Genomic DNA, 12,515 nt, shown 5'->3' on the forward strand with positions numbered 1-12,515 from the left:
ACGTTCATTTTCTTAAATCGCATTAGCATTATTTACTTAGATCAGCAGTTCATAGATAACAGCAACAGCTCCTTGTTGACTACAAATGAACTGAAGAGGTATGATTTACCTGCCACCTTTGGTCTCCATAGCAAGACGAGACGAATCAGAGACATCTTCGTAATTCTTCGACCAGTCAAATTTAGAATCTGCAGTCATCTCAGAGCACTCATAGATCAATGAAATCACACCATCATCGTCAACATCCACAACCACCTCCTTGGTTCCTGAAGAAAAATGGAAGGGTTTTCATTACCCTGTCAGGTTCATTTCACTATAATACTATACATATACAGCTACACTTTACATCCCTGTGCCCCTGGAAAGCATGGGGTCTTAGCATTGTTCTACACACCCAGTTTCTCTGAGTCTCTACTTGTTTGACTCTCTATCTGCCCAAGCTGCTCTATTTATATCTCCTGTAACCTGACCACTTCATCACCTTCTATCTGCAGCCTAAATAGGCAATGTCATTAACAAACTGAATCACTTCAGAGCTGGCAATTTATGACTTATGACGCAATGAAGCTCTGAAATCTGAATTGAGATTATGTAACCTCCAATTTAGTAACTGCTATACAGGTGAGCGAACATTCCCTAACGTAGTTCAATTGTTGGTTACAGTAAGTATATTAAAGTATACCACCTTAAAAAAACCTAACAAAGTTTAATAAAGCATAGTTACAGCACAGGAAAGTATTTGCAAGCAAATGGTAAACTACAAAAGTGCCTTGAAAATGTATAACATTATTTCAGGTAGTATTAATCACATTGTAATTACACATGTAGCTAGGCTTAGTGCATCTACAATGTAATTACATTTGTAAATATATTGTATTGTATATACCACCTAAATTAAGGGAAAGCTAAAATAAACTAGAGAGGGTATACAGGGGAGATAGTAGGTTTGTATGTAATAGTACAAATAAAGAAAACACAAGAAGCAAAATAAGGAACGAACTTCACAAGTGTAGACGGGCCAAAGAGTATCCTTTACATACGCCATTTTCTCCCTGTAGATAGACAGAATACTGTATACCTTGTATATAACGACTTTCAAGAGCAGTTAACCTGGACTAAGTTACACACCTGGGCGAGTCTCAGCAAGGACAGGCTCTGTCTCGTCTGAGGGTTTTCCAACTCCAGCTCTGTTCTGTGCTCGCACACGGAAGACATAGGTATCGCCTTCCTTCAGGTCTTTAATCTGTTCACAAAAAAGGATTTAGAAGGTAACACTTTACTTTTTAGTGGTATTAACAGTCATGTAATTGCACATGTAATTATTTTGTAACTGTGATAAAAGAGAAGAAGAAAAGGACAGCAGGATTACAGGCAAGGGCATCCAAGAGTTGATTGAGATAAAAGTTTCAATAACAAAATGATTTGTTTTATGTTGGCTTCCATTTCAAGCAATGCTGTGGAATATGAATCCCCCATACAATAAATGTTTTGCTCCCCTCACCTTCATGTATTTCTTTTGTGTTGCCTTCTCATTGACAGACCTCCATTGACCTTCATCCGCCTCTGCCTCTTTGATGTCTATGTAGAACCCATTGACCTCGCTGCGGCCAGTATATACAGGGGGATTCCAGAGCAGCACCAGAGAGTTTTTCCTCACTTCAGTGCACCTGAGGTCATAAGGAGGTCCTGTGCAAAGACAGCAATGTGTAAGCCCTCACTTAAAATAGCAACTGGAGCGCTTGGCCACACCTCTGTATAAGGTTCAGCGAATTTGTGAAGGTTATTCCTATACTTGGAATTCATTATGGATTTGTGCAGTTATTCCTATCACATATACAGTATGTTACTGTAAACAACTCATAATTTCATTCACTGCTCATTAAAAAAAAACACCTACAACTGTACATTTGACTCTCACCTGGCACTGCAATGGTCCATTCCTCACACTTGAAGGGTGTGCTTGGAAGGGATGGTATTCCAACCCCAGCTATGTTAGCAGCACGAACCTGGAACTGGTAGGTCATGCTCTCCTTTAGGTCATTTACCTGCAGAAAAAAAATACAACTTGGTTTAAAACTTAACTTCCAGAACCATATCAACCCTAGTTCTAATTATGAGTCTACTAATAATAGGTTTTCTAGCTACAGCAGTAATATATCAATTCATCCATTCATTTTGCTGTACCCTTTCCACAGCTAAAGTCCATAATAATGCCTTCTATACACTCATCCTTTTAAGAAAACAACAAAATAGACAGAAAGAGCAAATATGTTGTTATTAGGAAAGTATGGAATTAACCCCCCTCTCCCTGCCTTAATGTTTCAAATTACTTAAATTTGTTGTTGTCTTTAGAACACAGGCAGGGAATAGGAAAAAAGGAAATCTGAAAGTTTTTTGCAGCTGAAACTAAAAATGAATTGCTATTGATTGGCTCTAAAACAATACTAAACAAAACTCCATCATTACTGACCCTAAGCAGTCCCCCTATCAGCTCTTCATGAACGGAGAAAAGTCTTGGATTCACAAACTAGTTTCGTTGCATTCCACCGCCAGCTTCCAGCCTCATGTCTCTAGTTAAGTCTGCTTATTACCATCTGCGGAACATTGCTCAAGTCTGTTCGTATCTTGCTGAATCTGATGCTGAAATTGTAATTAATGTGTTTGTTTCCTCCCATTTGGACTATTGTATGCCCTCCTGGCTGGTCTGCCCTGTAAGCTTATCAATCGCTTACAGCATGTATAGAATGCAGCAGCACGTATTCTGACAGGAACAAAAAGATCTGAACACATTACACCAGTTCTTGAATGGCTACATTGGTTTCCAGTAAAATAGAGTCATCTTCAAAATATTGTTAATGACATTTAGGGCTGTTTCTGGAAATGGCCCTACTTACATGACATGCTGTGAGAGAAGCCACGGTACACCAAGTCATCGCCCCAGAAGGGAAGCGATGTGGCAACCGCGGATTGGAGGAGAAACGGTTGCACTCAATAACCAAGGGGACGTGACCGACGGTACAAAAGAAGCAATCTGTTCCTTTGTAATGTTTGCGAGAACCCATGAAGGAGAATAATAACATAACCGTGAGTGTTTAGTGTTTGTTTGTTTTGTCGTGTCTAATTGTACTCGTTTGTTCTTATTAGACAGCTAACACATACCGGGAGCTGTCGCTTAAGACCAGCACCAACCCAGACAACACTTCACCACTGTACACTAATAAATTGTATTTCACCACTTGAAACCTGTAACCCGTAACCCGTTGTTTGGAACAGTGCAATACACATTGCTGTGTATTGCCTGGGATTATTTTTTTGCAGTCACCAGAAAACCGGGATTACAAAAAAATAAACGTCTGTTTGGATCGTGAACTTTGTTGTCTGTCTTCTGTTTCATAATCACATCAGCTCTACACCTGCACACTGCAAACCACTTTGCCACACATGCTTATACCTCTATGTCCCTGGATGCCAGCTGAGATCAGCAGGTGCTGGACTTCTGGTGTCTACAGTGGTTAACGGTAGTTCTCTTGGTGGACGAGCCTTTAGTCATTATGCACCCTCGTTGTGGAATACTATCCCTTTCGAAATTCGTAATGCTGATTCATTAAATACATTTACATCTAAACGTAATACGCATTTTTACACAAAGGCCTATCTGTAGACTGGGATGGCCTATTTGAGTGTTTTGTGTATTAGACTGTTTACATGCTGTTATATTGTTATATTGTGAATTAAATTATTATTAAGTTTTAGTTTTTTTAAGTACTTATTTTTAATGTTTTAGTATTGATGTTTTATTTTTATATTGTATACTTGTTTTCACTGTGCAGCGCTTTGTGATGCTTCAGCATGAAAGGCGCTATATCAAATAAATTTGATTGATTGATTTGATTGAAATAGGCAACCTACCCTGTATGCCCTTTCGCTGACAGGCTTTATGTGGGCCTCGTGCCACTTCCCCACTACGCCATCGATCACTTCACGGTAGTCCACAAAGTACCCAGTAATCTCAGCCCCGCCAATGAATTTGGGCTGTTTCCATCCAAGCACCATGGAGTCGTGAACGCTTTCAAGAACACTGATTCCATAGGGTGGGGCAGGGGAAGCTGTTTCAATTGGCAGATAGTAAAGGTCAGGGTGTAAAACACGGGGGGGGGGGGGGGGGGGGTTGAAATATACAAACATTATATAGCAAATAACTATACATAAAAAAACAACATCATTTTTGTTAAGTGTTTAAAATCTCATATTGACCACATGGATGTGCTTAATAACCAGTGTTGGGAAGTGCCCTGAATTGGCTGTGCATAAGTGCCACAGTGAGTTAATACTACAGTACCACAGTAACCTGCCCTGGAACCAGAGCAAGGTCTTAGTATTTAACATAGAGATGCAATGCTTTTTTGTTTTTAAATTGAAAAATCACAGACTTTTTAACCAGTAACCCCTTTAAAGAAACTGCTGCAAATTTATATTGTTAAATGCATTTTTTTGTTGAATGAACCAATAAGTCAAAAAAAATGGTGGCAGATACGCCACTGTATATTATGAAAGATTTCAAACATGAAGAAAAGCTATTTATATAATAAGTTCATATTTAAAGGACTGAGCAGCACGTGGATGCTGCCTGCCATTGCACCCTCTATTTATCATGCTGTCCAATATCAACACTTACCTTCCACAAAGAAACTTTCCTGCTAATCTCTCCTGTCTCAACAATTTACACTTACTTTACTGCCTGGAAGCAATACTCAGTTTACTGCTTTCCCACCTGGAATCCTGTTTTAATATTTACCACATGCAGACCAGCGACCAAAGAGCACCACACCTACAATCTGCAATACAGCCTCTTCTACATGCTGAAACACATGATCTTTCCAATTGAGTGTTTTTCATGCACCATATACAGAACTTACATTGCAGCTGCTTATTGAAATTCAATTAAAGAGTTGTCATCTTTAGACTTGTAATATTAACAGTGAACAAACTTGCATGCACAGTTCTACTGTTGAGAGATTACATTAATTACTAAAAACTCAAGCTAAAGTAGCACAGTGAGTATTTGTTATTGTCTCAAAACACATGCAACACAAATACTGTAGTTTAGGAGTTGTGGCAACGCTGTATTTTCTTTTGTCATTAAAGTCTGATAACACTTCTGGCATAGCTGTATGCTATGATTTGATGAGAAATCACAATAACCAGAACAAATTAATGTCGGAATTAAGGTGATAGGAGGGTGATAGGAATTTTAAATTTCCAGCTATTGACATTTCTAACCAGCTTAAAAACTACACGTGTCTGGTAGTCTCAGCTGTGGGTAGGCATTATATGCTGCTCAGGCTAGGTCAGGCCAGAGAAATTCATAAGACCTTGTCATAATTTAGGTTTAGAAAGGCCATGGAGCCGTGAGTGTGAGTGAGTGGAGGTGAATGAGGTGGAGGGTTATTGAACATGTTTATGGTTTGGGCACACTGGAGTGGCTATGCACTATTGCTGCCCATATGTTATATGTGGCTTTGAGATTAGCCTTCCTGCTGCAGCACCTAGTACTGTACTACCACACATTAAAGAGCAACTTGGGACATGAAAGATGTCACTTATCTTGACTAATGTATTCTTCTTTTTTAAATTCACGTTTTAGATTCAGAGGTTAAAATCCCCTGTTGCCTCTATAGAGATCTCACATGTCTTCTCTCATCTGATACAGCAGAGAATAACCATTAACCTGTACAGTGGACATAAGAAATACCAGATTTGTGTTCTATGCAACTCCTCTATTAATCAATCTTTATCTTAATCAGCACCGCTATCTAGCTTTCATTCAGGACAGTTCATGCTGCTTGCATTCTAATTCCTCATTATGCTTCTGTTTCTAGCTTTTCTTGGCCAGCATTAACGTCAGTATAATCACTGCCTGTTGATTGGCCAAGCTTCTTTCTGATCAGATTTCATTTTAGCATGCATCACAAATCTTTGCCCATTTCGCTTTGTGTCAGTGGTTATTGTTTGATCAACGAGAGAAGACTTTAGTGTGACATGAAAACATGGAGTAATATTATTTTCTTTAGTGTGGAGAAACAATCTGAATATTGTAACAAACATTGCTGCACATCTGTATCCACCATATATTACAAATATAGTACAATATCATATAAATCGTTATACTTTTCTTAAATTTAGCTTGGAATTGTGCAGCATGTGATTGGAACAGGAAAGTGAAACAAGTTTTTGTATTTATTTAACTTCAGTACGTTAATGTACTTTAGCTTAGGCATTATATTAACTTATATAAATGTATATGATCTATTAACCTATTAAGTTTGACCTGTTGTCAGAGCAATACAAAAATAAATCTAGCAAAATACAAGATTATTGTCTCTAGCTTTTTATTAGAAGGGCCTGGAAAAGTTGAGAGGGACTGCTGTATTTTTTAAAAGAGAAACACTGGCTTTATTATAGAAATAAATGAAAAAGTGCATATGTCTATATTTTCTTTATTTTTCATATGTTTTAGGAAACATTTACAGTGTGGCTGCATTTGAGGCCACCAAAAAAATGAGTTTGCGAACCACTGTTCTATAATATACTGCTTCTGCCCAATAGGATAAGAGTGTATCGGAGGACCGGTTAATGGTATTTCGTTAGGAGAGATTCTTGAGAGCTCTATTGAGGCCACATGTGCTTTTTACTTGTGAGTTACTTGTGACTGAAGCAAGAAGACAACTAAATGAATTAAGGTAACTGTGATATTTCATACCCATACCAAGCTACTCTTTAATTACCATACTAACATAGGACAGGATTAATACTATATTCCCATGGGCACAGTTTTACACAGAGATACAGACAATCCCATCTCTTTCAATGGACCCTTCTTATACTGAACAATGTGAAGTCAATGTCATAGACTTGTTATAAACTGAAGTGAATGACGCTGCTGACTTGATGTCTACTGACCTTTCCTAGTTAATTCAACTATAACTGCATTGAATAATCACATAAGGTTAAGAGGCATATATTTTATTGCTTCAACTATACAAATACTGTATAACTAACCAAAAAAGACTCATGATCCCAAGGGATGAAAACAAATTGTAAAGTAATTCCACATATAAAGATAGGATTGTGTTCAGCAACAAGAGCTGAATACTGTACATGAACATCACTAAGGGGCAGTGTTTTATCAATGCAAACACTTTCCTATATTGAGATGTAAATAGCAACACAGTACTGCAATGTCTAATAATATACAGAACTACCACTGGAAATGACAGGACTAAATGTATTATAAATACCATATGGGAGAAACTGAAATTGAAGAAGGAATCTATGAAAAAGATCTAGGAGTTTATGTTGACGTTACGTCTACCATGTGGGGAAGCTATAAAAAAGCCAACAAAATGCTCGGCTATATTGTGAAAAGTGATGAATTTAAATCAAGGGAGTAATGTTAAAACTTTACAATGCATTAGTAAGACCTCATCTAGAATATTGTGTTCAGTTCTGGTCACCTCGCTACAAAAAGAATATTGCTGCTCTAGAAAGAGTGCAAAGAAGAACGAACAGATTATTTCGGGTTTAAAAGGCATGTCATATGCAGACAGGCTAAAAGAATTGAATCTATTCAGTCTTGAACAAAGAAGACTACGCTGCGATCTGATTCAAGCGTTCAGATTTCTAAAAGGCATTGACAATGTCAACCCAAGGGACTTTTTCGACCTGAAAAAAGAAACAAGGACTAGGGGTTACAAATGGAGATTATATAAAGAACAGAAAATAGGAGGCACTTTTTTACACAGAGAATTGTGGGAGTCTGGAACCAATTCCCCAGTAATGTTGAAGCTGGCACCCGGGGATCCTTCAAGAAGCTGCTTGATGTGATTCGGGGATGAAAAAGCTATTAACAACCAAATGAGCAAGATGGGCCGAATGGCCTCCTCTCGTTTGTAAACTTTCTTATGTTCTTATGTTCTTATTAATGGACTTCCTCTGCACACTCTGCTTTGTAAAATGCATGGACATGCTACTCTTTGACCTGGCAGGTTATTGGTAAGTGGTCTGTAAAAGTGTGGTCTGTAAAAGTGTGCCCATAAAAATGTAGCATAGGGGGGCTCCCGAGTGGCGCATCCGGTAAAGGTGCTCCGCGTGGAGTGCAGGATGCGCCCTATAGCCTGGACATCGCCAGTTTGAGTCCAGGCTATTCCATTGCCGACCATGGACGGGAGCTCCCAGGGGGTGGTGCACAATTGGCCAAGTGCCGCCAAGGGGGGGGGGGGGGGGGGGTAGTTTGGCTGATCTGGCTGGGCGCCTGTGGGCTTGCCTGTAAGCTTCCCAGAGCTGCGTTGTCCTGCATGGTGAGCCTGTAGTGTGTAAAAAGCGGACGGCTGACGGCACACGCTTCGGAGGACAGCATGTGTTCGTCTTCACCCCTCCCGAGTCAGCGCAGGGGTGGCAGCGGTGAGCTGTGCCTAATAATTGGACATTCTAATAAAAATAATTGGCGATGACTAAATTTAAAAAAATATATACAGTACTGTGCAAAAGTTTTAGGCAGGTGTGAAAAAATGCTGTAAAGTAAGAATGCTTTCAAAAATAGACATGTTAATAGATTATATTTATTAATTAATTAACTAAATGCAAAGTGAGTGAACAGAAGAAAAATCTAAATCAAATCCATATTTGGTGTGACCACCCTTTGCCTTCAAAAAAGCATCAATTCTTCTAGGTACATTTGCACAAAGTCAGGGATTTTGTAGGCATATAGTCAGGTGTATGATTAAACAATTATACCAAACAGGTGCTAATGATCATCAATTCAATATGTAGGTTGAAACACAATCATTAACTGAAACAGAAACAGCTGTGTAGGAGGAATAAAACTGGGGGAGGAACAGCCAAACTCAGCTAACAAGGTGAGATTGCTGAAGACAGTTTACTGTCAAAAGTCATACACCATGGCAAAACTAAGCACAGCAACAAGACACAAGGTATTTATACTGCATCAGCAAGGTCTCTCCCAGGCAGAAATTTCAAGGCAGACAGGGGTTTCCAGATGTGCTGTCCAAGCTCTTTTGAAGCAGCACAAAGAAACGGGCAACGTTGAGGACTGTAGGCGCAGTGGTCGGCCAAGGAAACTTACTGCAGCAGATGAAAGACACATCATGCTTACTTCCCTTCGCAATCGGAAGATGTCCAGCAGTGCCATCAGCTCAGAATTGGCAGAAAACAGTGGGACCCTGGTACACCCATCTACTGTCCGGAGAAGTCTGGTCAGAAGTGGCCTTCATGGAAGACTTGCGGCCAAAAAGCCATACCTCCGACGTGGAAACAAGGCCAAGCGACTCAACTATGCACGAAAACACAGGAACTGGGGTGCAGAAAAATGGCAGCAGGTGCTCTGGACTGATGAGTCAAAATTTGAAATATTTGGCTGTAGCAGAAGGCAGTTTGTTAGCCGAAGGGCTGGAGAGCGGTACACGAATGAGTGTCTACAGGCAACAGTGAAGCATGGTGGAGGTTCCTTGCAAGTTTGGGGCTGCATTTCTGCAAATGGAGTTGGGGATTTGGTCAGAATTAATGGTCTCCTCAATGCTGAGAAGTACAGGCAGATACTTATCCATCATGCAATACCATCAGGGAGGCATCTGATTGGCCCCAAATTTATTCTGCAGCATGACAACGACCCCAAACATACAGCGAAAGTCATTAAGAACTATCTTCAGCGTAAAGAAGAACAAGGAGTCCTGGAAGTGATGGTATGGCCCCCACAGAGCCTGATCTCAGCATCATCGAGTCTGTCTGGGATTACATGAAGAGAAAGAAGCAACTGAGGCTGCCTAAATCCACAGAAGAACTGTGGTTAGTTCTCCAAGATGTTTGGGCAAACCTACCTGCCGAGTTCCTTCAAAAACTGTGTGCAAGTGTACCTAGAAGAATTGATGCTGTTTTGGTGGTCACACCAAATATTGATTTGATGTAGATTTTTCTTCTGTTCACTCACTTTGCATTTTGTTAATTGATAAATATAAACTATTAACATGTCTATTTTTGAAAGCATTCTTACTTTACAGCATTTTTTCACACCTGCCTAAAACTTTTGCACAGTACTGTATGTAGCATAGGAATCAAAAAATTACGGATTCGAATGATAATTTATAAATACATATTAAACAATTCAAAGATGCATGTTAAACATGATTTATTTATAATTTCTTTAAATCTCACCTGAATCTTTCCGCTGCTTCATTTTGTCCTTCTTGGTTGAACCTTCTAGCTCTGACTTACTTGTCTGCTCAACATCTACTTTCTTTGAGGCAATGGGTGCAGCTGGCAGAGTGCCCTCATTGGCCTCCTTGTCCTTACTTACTTTGGGACATGGAGCTAAAGACTCCAAGCTAGCGGGCAGCATGTCCCTGTTAACCTGAGCATCGCGCTTTAGCAAAGTGTCGGGAGAAGGCTGAGAGGCCCCATGCTTGCCTTCCCAGCGTGACGAGCACTCGGTTAGTCCACCAGTTTTATACTTATTTCAGGACACACACCATGAGGAACACCTCCCCCTAGAGTTAGCAGAGAATAGGAGAGTACTTTATTCAAGCACATACAGTATACAGAGCAAAACAATCAAAAGAAGAAATATTAAATACATTAGTGAATCCTTCATTTTTTTTCAAGGGTGAAAAACTGAAGGCAAGATGGTCAGGCAAAGACATCTGGATGATTATCGATATAATGGTCTAATAAGACACACACAAACTAGGCTTTGGACCAGCCCTTTTTGAAAATAACACTCCATGGAAATTAAACCACTAGAATTTAAGCCCAACACTGTGTCTATACACTAGCTATGCAGAGCTTCAGCAGCATCTGTGGGATCAAACACTGTCCTTTATGGGGTGCATGTGAATTAAATTACAGTGGCACATATCCCAAGGGGTATTTTCAAAAGGAATCATGCTGCTTGGTACCAAACAACAACAAACAAATGCTAAAAAATGAGCAGCTGGTTAGCTGGAGTTTCATTTTACATGCACTGTTGAAATCTTATGAATGCAGTCCAGTGTTAGTAATCACAGGTTCCCAGGTATGGAAAGAAATGAAGCGAGATTAATGGAAACAGATACAGCATATGGTGAGGTTGAAGGAAGTGATACCTTACACACCAGGGACTGGCTGGGAGTCATTGTCCAGAGGGAATGTGATTGTGCAGTTGGTAGGCTGGTTTGGAACCTCCCATGTTGGATATTGATGGGCCAAACCAGAGGAAGTCTACTACTGTTATATCAATGGTGGGACGGGACGGGATGGTGGACAGAATTACTCTATTCTGTTACTACAGTGAGGTACAAAGTGCACAGTTACAGAGATTGCTGGTGGGAAAAGAAATGCTTATGGTGCAGTGCAATAAAAACTTAATGGAACAGTAAAACAATATATTTAATAAACTTCATATAGATGTTCAAAAACATTTTTAAAAATGACCTTATGATTTATAAACAGTTTAAAAGGGTATGTCTAGTTGCTTACCAATTGCTGCCTTGACCTCAATAGCCTCAGATTCCTGTGAAAATTCACTGAGCCCCGCTGCGTTCACAGCCCTGACTCTAAAGATGTAAGTCTGACCAGTTGAAAGTCCATGGCAGAAAAACCTGTGCAAAAAAACAAAATAAAACAAAACATTACCTCATATATCTATGTGTATTTCAAGCAGCAAGCGTGGCGTACTGGTGTAGAGGAGATGCTACTGTTATAAAACATCATTGCCACTAGAGGGCATTAAATAGCTCACCAGCAATTTAACACATGTATGTGATTTTACGGATGCTTCTTGGAAGCAAACAGTCAATTGAAAAAAAAAAAAACTCTGTTCTATTTGTCTGTTATAACTATGTATACCTCTTTTGAACAACATTTACAAAATCAAATATGCAGATGCAGTCTGCAGTACCTGGTGCCCTTTACTGGCTTGTTGTTGCAGGGCTCCCATACTCCTGAGCCCACAACAGTAGCTTCAATGTAGTAGCCAATCAGCTCCTTAGCTTCCTTGGATTCCGCCCAGGTCAGGACCACACATGTATCAGTGTTCCTAGTTGGCAAAACATGGCCTGGTGACTTAGGGATATCTGTACAGAAATGGTAAAAAAAAATAATAATAATAATAATTATATATATCTATGGGAAAAATACACTTGCTTTGTTTTTGTTTTGTTTGTTTGTTTTTTTTGGGGGGGGGGCAAGGCATATTGTAAACATCATGCACAAAAAAAATACGCTATTATCGGCATTGCGCTTACCGAGTTTGTCTCCCACGACGGTAGCCTCGGTTGGCTCAGATGGTTCTCCCACTCCGGCAGAGTTGCAGCAGCGCACGCGGAAGCAGTAGGACTTGCCCTCCGCCAGGTCAAAGAGAGCAAAGCGGGGAGACTTCACTGGGATCTCTGTGTTCACTCTCTGCCAGCTATCTGTGCCTGCGACACACTGCGAGAAACAACACGTTACAGCCCAGGGAACATATT

At 39.9% G+C, this 12,515-nt stretch overlaps 1 protein-coding gene across 2 annotated transcripts in view; it reads right to left on the reverse strand.

The window, feature by feature from the left end:
- LOC117394740 (M-protein, striated muscle-like) overlaps window positions 1-12,515 on the reverse strand; it is a 48,302-nt gene that overhangs the window by 12,416 nt on the left and 23,371 nt on the right. For both annotated transcript variants that reach the window (XM_059015264.1, XM_033993248.3), the window contains exons 15-22: window positions 12,294-12,477; window positions 11,948-12,122; window positions 11,527-11,648; window positions 3,910-4,106; window positions 1,919-2,045; window positions 1,502-1,686; window positions 1,129-1,243; window positions 110-266 (exon numbers count right to left, since the gene is read on the reverse strand). In XM_059015264.1, the coding sequence (XP_058871247.1) occupies window positions 110-266; window positions 1,129-1,243; window positions 1,502-1,686; window positions 1,919-2,045; window positions 3,910-4,106; window positions 11,527-11,648; window positions 11,948-12,122; window positions 12,294-12,477 (1,262 nt within the window). The remainder of the gene's footprint in view (window positions 1-109; window positions 267-1,128; window positions 1,244-1,501; window positions 1,687-1,918; window positions 2,046-3,909; window positions 4,107-11,526; window positions 11,649-11,947; window positions 12,123-12,293; window positions 12,478-12,515) is intronic.

This window comes from Acipenser ruthenus, chromosome 3 (assembly GCF_902713425.1).
Source record: "Acipenser ruthenus chromosome 3, fAciRut3.2 maternal haplotype, whole genome shotgun sequence".
NCBI classification, from domain to species: domain Eukaryota; kingdom Metazoa; phylum Chordata; class Actinopteri; order Acipenseriformes; family Acipenseridae; genus Acipenser; species Acipenser ruthenus.